The sequence below is a fragment of the Conger conger genome, chromosome 15 (genome assembly GCF_963514075.1).
Source record: "Conger conger chromosome 15, fConCon1.1, whole genome shotgun sequence".
Classification (NCBI taxonomy): domain Eukaryota; kingdom Metazoa; phylum Chordata; class Actinopteri; order Anguilliformes; family Congridae; genus Conger; species Conger conger.
In genome coordinates, this window is record NC_083774.1 from 11,096,410 (window position 1) to 11,108,821 (window position 12,412).

Sequence of the window (12,412 nt, forward strand, 5' to 3'; positions counted from 1 at the left end):
AAAGGGAAATATAAATGTAGGCTATTCCGTTCAGAATCAGGACCACCAGGACCATTACTGTGGTATCCATTAAAAATAAATGACCGAGAAAACAAATGAAAAATGATATAATAAAGGTGTTAGTCAGTTGCCATATGTCCCTCAGTTTAATACCAATGCTTAGATTCAAAATAAAAATAATTTCTGAACTCTGACAAAGCTCATTCAAATCCATGAAAATTTATTTTGAAAGGAAGACATTGCATTTTTTATTGATACATCAGTCATTTGAAAACATATGGGTCTTGTATGCATACATTTAAAAATTCAGCATATCATGGATTAAAACAAGGTGAAATAGCATTCAACAGACAAACACTGCTTCTGCTAATGTGCCTCATAAGACAGTGGTAGAGAGTTTTGAACACCAGAACATACCGACACAGATATATTCATCTTGTAAACACGGTGTTCAGAGCAAAACAACCCTGCTCATAAAGAATACCAATTTAAACAAGGGAATACATATAATGTGATATACAAGTAAGTATTACCAAACAAATATTACTACACCTAACACTCCCAGTGCAAAAAAGCAATATCCACAGAATAGATGTATCATTTTTTCCTTCACAATACACAAACCAAACATTGCCATTTCACAGGCGAATAACTATTGTGACCTCAGGTTTAAATTTAAACAGTCCACATGGCACCCAAGTCACTGTCAGAGTTATGTTGCTTCCATGATACACTGTGTGATCGAGGTCATGGTGACTTGAACGGATTTACTTAATTATACTTTTGCTTTGAAACTGATGTGGACAACGTGAAAATAACAAGTTAATGTAATGGCATAGCCTTTTTCAGCTTGTTCTTATAAAACCATGTAAGCCATATAAAACTGAACTAAACTCTTCAAGCCCTAAACTGAACAGAATCCAACATGGACCGTGATGGGACACCTCTGTACAGTCCTTTGTCAACTTGAGTTAACCCAGAATGCTTAAAACATAACATTATCAATTCAATATATTCAAAAATACTTACTTCTGTACAAAATATTCAATTAAAACTTTCGACATTGTAGCTTAAAAGTATGTAACATCAACTCATCTATACACATAGCAACTGAAAATATGTCTCTAGCATGCACTGCTCAAATATATTTTCAGATACCCAGCTTCCTCTGTTCCATCGTGGGTCTGAGGAAACTCAAAGAAAACACTTTTGCTTATGTTTGTGTTCCAGCACCATTTATTTGACCAAAGCCTTCGTCGTTCATCTGCTGTCCACCTGGAAAGTTTGTCTGCAGCCCTTCTTGAAGCGAGTACCCGTTCCACAACCACTTGTCGCACAGTTCCCCTCCTGCCTGTGGGCTCGTGGTACAGTTTTCCAGAGGATTCTCCCTGGCCACTCACTCATTATCTCAGTGCAGATGGGCCTCTCCTCACATCCGCTCACTGCCTTTGCACAAGCCCAGGGCCTGAACCATGTTCTCACACACGCTCACTGCCTTTATTCACGCCCAGGGCCTGAACCATGTTCTCATACCCGCTCACTGCCTTTGCTCAAGCCCAGGGCCTGCACCATCTCCGAGGTCAGTCCACTCTTCAGGGTCCTCCGCACTGGAACACAACACACACACACATCACATAAACACAACCATAAACACACACACACATACACACAACCATAAACACACACAAACGCACACATCACAAACATACAACCATGAACAGACACAGTACATCACATATACACAACCATAAACAGACACACTACTACACAACCATAAACACACACACACTACATCACATATACACAACCATAAACACACATACTATATCACATATACTGTACATATTCATAATCACACACATCACATATACATAACTATAGACACATACTACATCACATACATGCTGGCACACAGACACACACTCACATGCATGTCCATATGTACACACACACACACACACACACACACACATTTATTGATAGCGATGTAATTTTATGTCATTTGACATAACGGCCATCATAAATGTCATTTTACGGAATGTGTATGACAGTGTTACGCCAGCCTTATGTTGAAGCCTGGGTTCAAGTGAAGTGCAAAAATCACTAAGCGTATGACACAGAGCAGAAGGGATCCCTGGGGAGAGGGGTGGGTGCAGTTGTGCAAACACGTACAGCGGTTTTCCCACCGGGGCCAGTCTGGAACTGAAATTCACAGAGCTACTTTCTGGGTGGCATTCAAAAAGGAAATGGCAGTTGGTTTACGGGGCAGTGTTATTTATGTCTTGTGAAGAGCCTTGTAGCCGACTGGCATTCCAACACCTTACCCTGCTCACTCCCGATCTGGTGTTCACTCCCGCTATTAGAGCCAGTAATGGGAGAAACTGCAGGGCGATATGCTGCATGCTTGAGATAATCTAATCTCAGTATTGTGTGTGGCTCAAAAAATAGACTAACGTTGAGAAAGGAAATGGTTATTGGACTAACTTTCATTGTTTTCAATATTCAAGGGAACACACTCATCATCAGCACGCTCTAATGTTTGACGTTTCCACTGAATGTGTGATGCCATAATAGTTGAAACAGACAATAGGTAAGAAAATAATATATTAATAACGGCATGATACCAGCAAAGACTAACAAAGCCCAAGCTTGAATAGGGACATCAAACTTATTAGCTGCCAGTGCTCCTCTCCAACAGGGAATTAATGGCCAAGGCTGACAGTATGACTGCTTAATGCAGCATTGCTTTCATTTTACAGTCAGTATTTTACAATCCAATTGAATAGAAATATATATACATATATATATATATATATATATATATATATATATATATATATATATATATATATATATACACACACACACACACACACACACACATACATACATACATACATACATACATATATACAGTATAGGTGTCTGGTATTCCATTGGAATTAAATCGTGTCGGTGGAGATGAATTCTTTGTGGACTGTGAGTAGAGGGCGCGGGGCGGTAGGGTGCAGGTCTTTGGTACGATACTTACAGGACTTCCTATTGAGGCGTGAATGTTTGCGTGTTTTTGGACTGGACGGTCTCTCGGTGGGGTTTTGCGTGACGGACTTCACCAAGCGGTCCATGATTTCGTCCGTGGCGTCGTCCTGTGGGTTTTGGTTGTCCTCCTTGCCTACGGACATGTTGGGTGGGTTGACCTGGCCTAAACCTGGTGAAACACAAAGAGCAGCATATAAAAACGCTGTCTGAACACAGCCCCCCCCCCCAAAAAACACAAAAATAGAATCAGACCTCAAAACAGCACCACACAAACATGGCTTCAACAAATGTAGTACATGCTGTATCCTCCACAATTAAGCCAAATTGTTCTCATATGATAAAATCTTTTCTGAGAACACTGCGTCAGCAGCTCGAGGCCCACAGCAGACCATGTTTCTCCGTGGGTCAGACTGATCCCCAGGCCGACAGAAAGAATAAAGAGCTAAACGCTAAGCGTCTGAGAAGCGCTCCAAGCACAGAGTGTTCTGCCCCGGCGCCTTACTTCTGGCAGCACGGCGTCGGCGAACGCCGGGGTCCCCGCTGGCAATCAGCATGTTCTTCATGTTCTCGTGCTCCTCCTGGGAGGGTTCGGGCTCGTTTGAGCTGCGGTTCGTGCTTTCCTCAGGCTGGGGCTGTGGTGAGACGGCACCGGAGAACTTCTCCGTCTGAAAATGGACAAAAGAGGAAACTCAGCTTCCATAGAGTATGGAGTATCTAACCATCTACGGTTTTAATAGGATAGGAGACAAATTCTTCATTCTATGAAATTGAGGGTTTATGATTACAGTAATATAGTACACGTTCCTCAGGGTTTACGGTACAGCACACAGCACACACAGCTGCTGGTCCTGAGCCAATGTCGGGGGTGACATTGGGGTGACATTGGCTCATGTAGTAAGAGTGGTCATCTGGCAGTTGGAGGGTTGCCACTTTGATCCCACCCTGGGTGTGTTGAAGTGTCCCTGAGCAAGACACCTAATCTGGAAATGCCCCTGACAGGCTGGTTGGTGCCTTGCATGTTAGTGTGTATGAATGGGTGAATGAGAAGCATCAATTGTACATCGCTTTGGATAAAGGCGCTATATAAATGCCAACCATTTACCATTTAGCTCGCCCTCACCTCAGTGATCAGCTTCCCGCGCGTCTTGGTCCTCTCACGGTGTGCGGCTCGTTTGTGTTTCTGCGTCAGCACCCTCTCCCTGGAGGTGCGGTACTCCAGGGCGAACTCGCTGATGATCTTGCAGAAGTGCGTGATCTTGGTGTCCCGCACCGAGTAGGAGGGCTGACCGAGGAACAGCAGGAAGGAGTGGAACCTGCCCAAAAAAACCGTCCCTGTGAGGCCAGGACACTTCCCCTCAACACACCTTTAGACGCACCCTAAATCTGCTGTCCCATGAATCAAAACGCTGCATTCGACAGCGTACGGCAGTGACTGCACGTTGAAAGAAACTAGCGCTGTCGGGGGGTGAAACTTCATGTCATCCACCCAGGAAGCAGTTAGTTTGTTAAACTACAACAACCCACAACAATATGTGATAGTAGTAGGTTGTCTGCGGTTATAAAAGGCTAAATTGTGAACTTGCTTTGTTAAACCAAACATTTTCTGGTTCAAGAAACAAACTGGGCTAACTCAGCTATGTAGCCCAAGTGAAATGGCTCTGTATGGGCTCTGTGTTGCTAGTGGAGTAGGCTACACCTGCCTGCTTCATACAAAGCTGTGATTGGCTGGACACCTAGGAAAGGTCAGCTTCAGACAAGGTCATAGTTTAAACGATTTGAACCCTGATGGCTCTCAACTTGGGCTTTATTTTGAGCTGTGCGCCACGCCAGGCTTAGCGTTGCTGCCAAGTCAAGCTACAACACTCCTACAAACAAAGGATTTTATATGCAGTCATCTTTGTTTCATCCATTTCCTTCACAGATGCCAAAGATTGATATACATGGCTTCCGGAATTTACAATGTCATTAACAAAGTCAAGCTAACATTCCCATGTAAAGCCAACAGGTTGACAGAAAGTCAAATATCCTTCATTCCACATGAAACCCATCTGGTCCAAAAAAAAAAACAAAAAAAAAAACAATAAACCAAAATATTATTTTTTAAAAACTCCGGAAAGCGGCCTATCCCTTTAAAATACCCCACGATGAACTTGACTGCAATTACCTCTAATTACAAACTGACCTCTCTATCCCTCCGCTGGGCTAAACACAGGAAATGCAGGCAGTGAAGAGATAAGCAGACTCAGCAGAGGAAGACATTTCACGAGGGCAGGAGGTAGGCACGAGACGTCACCTGTTGATAATACGCCTGTGCACCACTTTCAGGATGATGATCTTCTCCGTGCAGTCCTTCAGAAAATCCGTCATTCTGTTCCTCAGAACCGCCTTTGTCTCGTGTTTGGCCAGCACCTTCAGGTTATCCCACGATGCCTTGCATTTCCTCTCCAGCTGCACCAGGTTTTCTGACAGCTGCTCAAACTCCACCTTAAGCGAAAGGTTTTTTCAATTAACAGTTCTTAATTAATTGATACAAATACCAGTCACTCTTTACAATAAGGTAGATCAATTGGCAATAAATAATGTAGTTGTTAACAATGAATTGATGAACACATTAATTAAACATGAAATTAACAAATACATTAAACTAATGAAAAGTTAACATTTGTTACATGATATTTATACATTAGCAAACCGTAGGATGAACTTACAATGAGTTAACCATGAACAAATACGTTCCAATTTTTCATTCCAATATGAATTGGCAATAACTAATGTAGTTGTTAATGATGTACACATATATTAACAGCGCTGTACAGACTAACTTCTCAGTAGTAATTGGTCAATAACTACATTATTTCACGCCAATTCATATAATCTTATTGTAAAGCGTTACCAAATTCCCAAAGGCAGAATTTGAGATTAAGTACAGGGGATACCTCACATTAGCATAAATACTAAAGAAACATCCATTACTTTAGAATGCATTTTATTTATTCATGGGCATATGGCTTTGAATAATAAAGTGTGTCTGTGTATTTTTTATCTACAGTAACAACTAGTACTGCATTTCAATTCGGCATTCCCAATGCTTTTAAACCTTTCTTTCTGAAACACACACCAGTACCCAATATTGTTTGTAGATGATTTGTGTAACTGAATACCGAAACAGAGAGAAATCTAATTGGTACTGTATCCTTTGTTGAATTTAAGTACATACTAGTATGTAAGCACCATACGTAGTTGTACACTCACTAAGCACTTTACATGGCATAGAGGTTCAGCTGTTTCTCAGACTGGGGGAAAAAAAAGGTGTCAGACAGGGTGTTTTGAATCTTTCAGAAACTGCTGATATCCTGGGATTTTCACCCAGTGTCTACAGTTTGCAGAGACTGGTGCAAAAAAAAAAAAGAAAAAAAAAAATCCAGTAAGCAGTAGTTCTACACACATATGAAGGCATGGCTGTTCTCCACACTATTTACCAGCCCCAGTGTAACTGGGATGACGGTCATGAGGAACCAACGGGATTGATTGGGACGAAGTAAATCCAGGCGAACAACAAACTCTCTCGCTCTCATGTTCTAATGCATGTCCCAAAACTAGAGAGAGAAATAATGTTGCGGAATCATATCAACAATGGCCCGGAGTCGGGAATCCGGGATAACGCAGGGCTCACCTTCGCAGAGCGAGTGATGGCGGGGATCTCGGAGTAGATGTCGGATGTGTCCGGGTAGTTTTCCACCACAAAGTTGCAGGTGTGATGTAGAAGAGACTGTCTGTGCACTGTATCTTTCACCTCGGTTACCTTCTCCAAGTAGCTGAGCTCAAAGCCCTTCGCCTGTCGGACGGACATTGGTCATCAGTGTGTCGCCATGACTCAGACATTAGACACATTCAGCCCAAGCAGAATAGACTATGCAGTTCCCAATACTTCATGACTCACCAGCGCAAGAACACATAGACAAGTTGTTTTTTATGACGATAGTGCTTTTGTTCGCTAGAGCTGATATAGACATTTAGCTGTAGCTACTGGTCATTTATGACGCATATGAGAATGCAAGGCCAATTTTGTGCCAGTAAATTCGGTGTATTTTGAAGTCCTATTGCTGGTTTGATTGCTGGCATGCACCGTGAACAGAAAGTACCCAAAAGCACATTTTTTAAAATTTATTGTGGATGGTTTTGAAGAAAAATTACTTTCTGCATTTGACACAGAATTAAGTGAAGATTTAAAGCTGTACCAGAATGCTGCACAGGATGAACTTGCCAATAATAGTGCACTGGGAGACCACTCACATTACTGCTGTTGAGGAAGTTTCCAATGGCCAAAAGTGTTGCTAGGATGCGCTTGAATGTTTTGTTCTTGGCAAGTTGCTCCATTCCTAACTTCAGATCAAACAGAGGCTCAGCAATCTCCTAAAAAAATGTCAGGAGCAAACACAAAGAGGGAGGTGGGGGGGGGGGGTGTGCATGAGTGGCTCACATTCTGGATGACTGCTAATGTCTTTGCTGAAGGCTCTACCTGCTGGAGCAGGTCTGGCATTGCAGCTATACTCTGATATGGCATTTTACTTTTCCTTCATTGGTCCTATCGAAATAAATATCTAATACTAAAATGACTATAAAAAAAAATAAATGAAGCTTCACAATATTCTCTGCCGTACATAATCTTAAATAATTTTATCATTTATTTTTGTTGCAACAAAACAAACACAGACCACAGATATCTCTTCAAAAGGAGTGTCTGTGGATCAAACATGGCAGAGTGGGTGATAAATTGTGTAATGAAGCACACGCGTGGTAGCATTCACAGTAACATTTCCCATGAAGCGGTAGCCTGCCGTTGCTGCATTGCATGATGGGTGGCTGACCTTCTCCAGGTTTTCGTAGTTGAGTTTGAAGGCCCAGAGCTGCAGCCTGGCGGCCAGGCCCCCGATGGAGGACAGGGTCAGGAGGAACTGCTCCGCCGTCCCCAGGGGCACGTCCGGATTGGCCAGCTGGGCCTCCTGGATCTTCTGCTTCTCCTCCTCAGTGGGGATCATCGTCAGGATTTTCTGTTCTCAGAGGGAGACGCGGTACAATTAGTCACTGCTCGTTTATTCTGAGACTCAAACATTTTATTCACAGAAAGGATACCTTTTTTAGTAACCTTTTCACAGTAACAGATTTATTTTCATGATGGCAAAAGTTAATGCAGTACAGCTTATGTAAAGAGACCGGGAGATTTGCGTCCCTTGCTTATAACGAGAGCGCATTAGTCCTACCTCAATGCCTTCTTTGCTGATGGCAAATTCATCAAAACTCAGAATGGCGGCTTTAATGACGTGGCGTGCAGGTAGCACAGTCATCCCGATGTTAATCGCGTTGCTTCTCTTGGGATCCAGGACGACAATCTCAGTCTTCTTCACTTCTGGTCCTTTCTGTAGCAGACGGTACCGCAACAATCAGCAAATGCACAGATACTTTTACAGCGTACTTCTGCCCATGAATTAAAATAAATTAGAAGCTTCATGGTTACGGTGAAGAAACAATGTTCATACACAATACAACACAAGAATCTTACTTGGTACATTTTGGGGGGACAAAACAAGTTAGTTACCTTGGCAACAGGAAGCTCTTTGGCCTTGGACTCGAACAGGTGCTCCAGCTTGGCTGTGTCCACGGTGACCTTGTCCAGGCTTGCCCACACCGTGCCGCGGCCAAACTTGCATTTCCTGGGGCTGTCGGGCTGCTTCAGCTCCCTCCAGAAGAGCTTGACCGTCTTCCTCTTCTTGGTCAACGCCGAGTCAGGGGACTGCGAGGAGGGCGGCGGGGGAACGCCTGGCGGGGGTGGAGGGGGTGGGGGACCTCCGCACGGTGGGGGAGGGGGTGGAGGAGGAGGGGGAGGGGGAGCTAGTCCAGGACCTCCTGGGGGAGGAGGAGGAGGAGGAGGTGGGGGAGGGCCCCCAAGGCCTGCCATAGGTGGAGGAGGAGGGGGTATGGCGCCCCCGTTGACCACGCCCGAGCTGAACGTGTCCACGTCCAGAACGTCGATGTCCTCCTCCTCCAGCAGGTCTGAGAAGTCCAGGTCTTTGATCTTGAGGGCCTTGGAGCTGGGCTGCAGCTGGTCCCAGCTGCCCTGGCTCCGGGACAGTGGGGTCATCAGGGTGGTCTCCAGGCTGTGGGAGTGCGTCTCGGCGTCGATGCTGTACTGCGGACGCATTCTCCTGCCGGGCCGCTCCTCGGCCAGCCGAGCGTGGACCGTGCCCCCCACGCCCTGCAGCTCCGCCCGCAGGGGGCTCTCCTCCTCCCTGGGGCTCTGCGCCTCCTCCGCGGGCTTGTTCGAGTACAGCATGTCCATCATGAACTTCGTGTTGCTGGAGAGCGTCTTCTTCTGCTCCGCCATGCTGCCCTGACACTGGCCCGCTCCACCTGCCGGAAGAGAGAGCCATGAAGCACCTGAGACTTCAGCAAGGGGTCCATGAAGGTGCTGTAGGGGGTCTCTGACCAGACCCAGACTTCATCTGCAACAACTATATATATAGTTTAAGAAATGTAAAAAACATATAGAACCCATTTTAACTTATGACGGGGGTCCCCTGGGTGCCTGTGAGCCTGGGTGGGGGTCCCTGGATCAGAAAGGGTTGAAAACCCCCTGGAGAAACACATTCTGCCTGCAGCTGATGGTTGTAATCTCCCACCTCTTGTGCAGCATATTTTCAACAGATAAATAAAATACTTCCATATTTCCGTCTGCTCCATAGTACAGTAGAATGTGTACTGTGTCATGTACTGAGTCTCAGCATGCAAGGGTTTTTCAAGAATGCATCCACATTCATCGTAACATCAAAAAGCATGCCCTCTCAGTATCTACGGTAAACTGAAACAAGACATTCCTATAAGTCTAGGAAATAGCACTATAAATCCGGACACCAGACCAGCAATCGATAAATTAAATTATATACATCGAATGAAAATAATGCTATATCAGAGCGAATGAATGGATGTTACCTTTAAAATGTGCAGCACTGGAGCAAACCTCAGTGTTTCCACAAAGAACCATCCTGAAGCCCGAGTCTGGCAGAGCTGCTGCCTACATGAGCTACTGCGGCAGACTGACTTAATTGCTGGGCAGATCAAAACTGAAGAAGGAAAGCACCCACATCTCCTTCTCTAAACATGTCAGTTATTGGCCCAATTTAAACAAATCTACGGTCCCTGGGCAACGGACTCGTTTCGGGCGGAGTCGTTTTGGCGGTCAGCCACAAGAACGAGAGATGTTATCCTACTGATCATAACTGCACGATGAAAACACAGCACGATGCTGGCTCTGGGGTTTTCATTTGACTTTCATGCTTTCATTTGATTTACCCGTTCGATGAAACCAGTATGTGATGCATGCAGATTAGCCTTTGAATGTATTATTTGCTTTTATTAATCAAGTTGTCATTTGTTGTCTTGACTTTTGATCAAATATTCTGCCGCTCGGTTTCATCTTCATTGTTGGAACGTGGCCGTAAAATTTCTCATCTCACAGATTGAATTTAAGTACTTCTTACATATCGCTAGACTGCATTTGACTTCAGCTACATGTCCGTTTGACTTAAAAGCAAGCTGGGGCGCAGCATAATTCCATGGCAGGCATTATACATGCAGGGCTCAGTAATAATAAGATGTTTATAGTTTGGTCCAGAGAGAAGTGGAAAAGGAGAAAGAAACCGAGATGGAGATGGAAGGAGAAAGCGCCAGGGTCCAGTCTCTTGCCTGTTTCATTCTGAGCCGCCTGTCTGTCTCCCGTCGGCTCCAGGGTGCTGGGGGAGGGCACGGGGGAGGGGCTGGGGTCTTGGTGGTCTGCTTTCTGATTAAGGGGTGCCCGTTTCCCGGCCAGCCTGGTGCCTGAGACAGAAACACAGAAACGCAGGGTCAGGGTGCCGTCCACAGCCCCACAGAGCTGGCTCAGTGCTGGCCATACCCTACCGCTGGTGCCGGCAGTGACCACCATCAAAAGCGGCTAACTTGAAGCTAGCTAACTGGCTACAAACAGCCTTCTGAAAACTAATAAAAACTGTATCCAATTTCTCAGTGGGGTGTTTGAAGGAGGCCAATTTTTATATGTACGAATATTAAGCACTTTTTGAGTTACTACAACAATAACCAGTGCAATGATAATGCAATTTCCAGAAGGCTTTAAAGTCAAGCAACATGATTTGTTGTTTTTTGAAATAGCCAGTAATCATTCTAAATGGACCTGAACTGAATATGGGCAAGAGTGCCCCCCCCCCCCTTCCCCCCCTCCCTCCCTCCAAAAAAACATTCTGTCATTACTATGCAAATGGTCTTGTCCCTACTCTCCTCTCCTTTGCCAAAAAGACTTTTCATGTGCCTTTATGCAGCCGTCTCCAGCCTTTATCATGCATTTACATCTCTGGGGCTGCAGCACAGACGTATTCTCTGCAGAGCCTGGCTCTCAGAGCCACAGTGAGATCAGGAAGCGTCATGGGAAATCTCATCTCTAATCTAATCACAACCCAACTGTCTCTGTGCCACTTCCTCAGTCCTATACACACACTCTGTATCAGACAGGAAGTGGGCAGCATACCATCCCGCAGATACGAGTGGAGTTTTTCAGTAAGAAATATCACACTGCAATTGTGAAACAGAAATCACACCAGTGTTTTTCACAGCACACTAGCTGTGGACTATGGTCCTTTGGTCACTGGTCGCCCTGTGGGTGGGTGAGAGTTTGGGAGTGACAGTTTTTTTTAATGTGACCATTTGAAATACGTCACATAATTCGCCAGCTAACGTGGCTTGCCACGATGGATAACAGCGCACGTCAGTCCTCTGGTTCATTGAGAATATCTCATCAGAAGGTTAGCCATTCATAACACAGAATATGTCTGCACTGTGCTGAAGCCCTTGTATTGTGTTGGATTGTGGGTCTATAGTGAGCAGGAGGTTCAGCTTCGTCTCTGGGCTCGGAGTAAATGCACAGCAGTGTCGGGGTGAATGCACGGCAGAGCCCAGCTCACCCCGGGAGAAGGGCTGCTCCTCAGTGTCCCTGCTGGGGCTGCTCTCTGGCGGGGAGCTCTCTTTGGGGTCCGGGGACATAGGCTCCTCCTCCGGGGCTTGGGCACCGCTCGCAGGGTAGGAGCGCCTGTTCTTTTTCCCCCACTGGGTGGCGACCAGGTTACGCAGGAATTTGTCTCTGTGGGAAGGTGGCACAGCCGCAGCGAGAGACGTGAGCAGAGTGGCCCCACAAACCCCACACTCTCAGCACAGGAAGAGCCAACACAACCTTAACCCAAGCTCACCAGCTTCAAGAAAGAGTCTTCAAAGCCCCCTGCTTGCAGAATGTAACCCACAATGTTAAGGTGTAAGTCCAATGAGATTAGAA

The 12,412-nt window shown here is 45.3% G+C and overlaps 1 protein-coding gene across 6 annotated transcripts in view; it reads right to left on the reverse strand.

Annotated features, from left to right (window-relative positions):
• Window positions 1-203: 203 nt before the first annotated feature.
• The window catches only part of fhod1 (formin homology 2 domain containing 1), a 48,019-nt gene continuing 35,810 nt past the window's right edge, over window positions 204-12,412 (reverse strand). For all 6 annotated transcript variants that reach the window (XM_061221485.1, XM_061221484.1, XM_061221483.1 and 3 more), the window contains 12 exons: window positions 12,048-12,223; window positions 10,780-10,911; window positions 8,636-9,447; window positions 8,301-8,456; window positions 7,908-8,090; window positions 7,333-7,452; window positions 6,713-6,874; window positions 5,333-5,523; window positions 4,160-4,352; window positions 3,542-3,704; window positions 3,032-3,208; window positions 204-1,607 (listed from right to left, as the gene is read on the reverse strand). In XM_061221485.1, coding sequence (XP_061077469.1) covers window positions 1,528-1,607; window positions 3,032-3,208; window positions 3,542-3,704; window positions 4,160-4,352; window positions 5,333-5,523; window positions 6,713-6,874; window positions 7,333-7,452; window positions 7,908-8,090; window positions 8,301-8,456; window positions 8,636-9,447; window positions 10,780-10,911; window positions 12,048-12,223 — 2,545 coding nt within the window. In that variant the 3' untranslated portion in view covers window positions 204-1,527. The remainder of the gene's footprint in view (window positions 1,608-3,031; window positions 3,209-3,541; window positions 3,705-4,159; window positions 4,353-5,332; window positions 5,524-6,712; window positions 6,875-7,332; window positions 7,453-7,907; window positions 8,091-8,300; window positions 8,457-8,635; window positions 9,448-10,779; window positions 10,912-12,047; window positions 12,224-12,412) is intronic.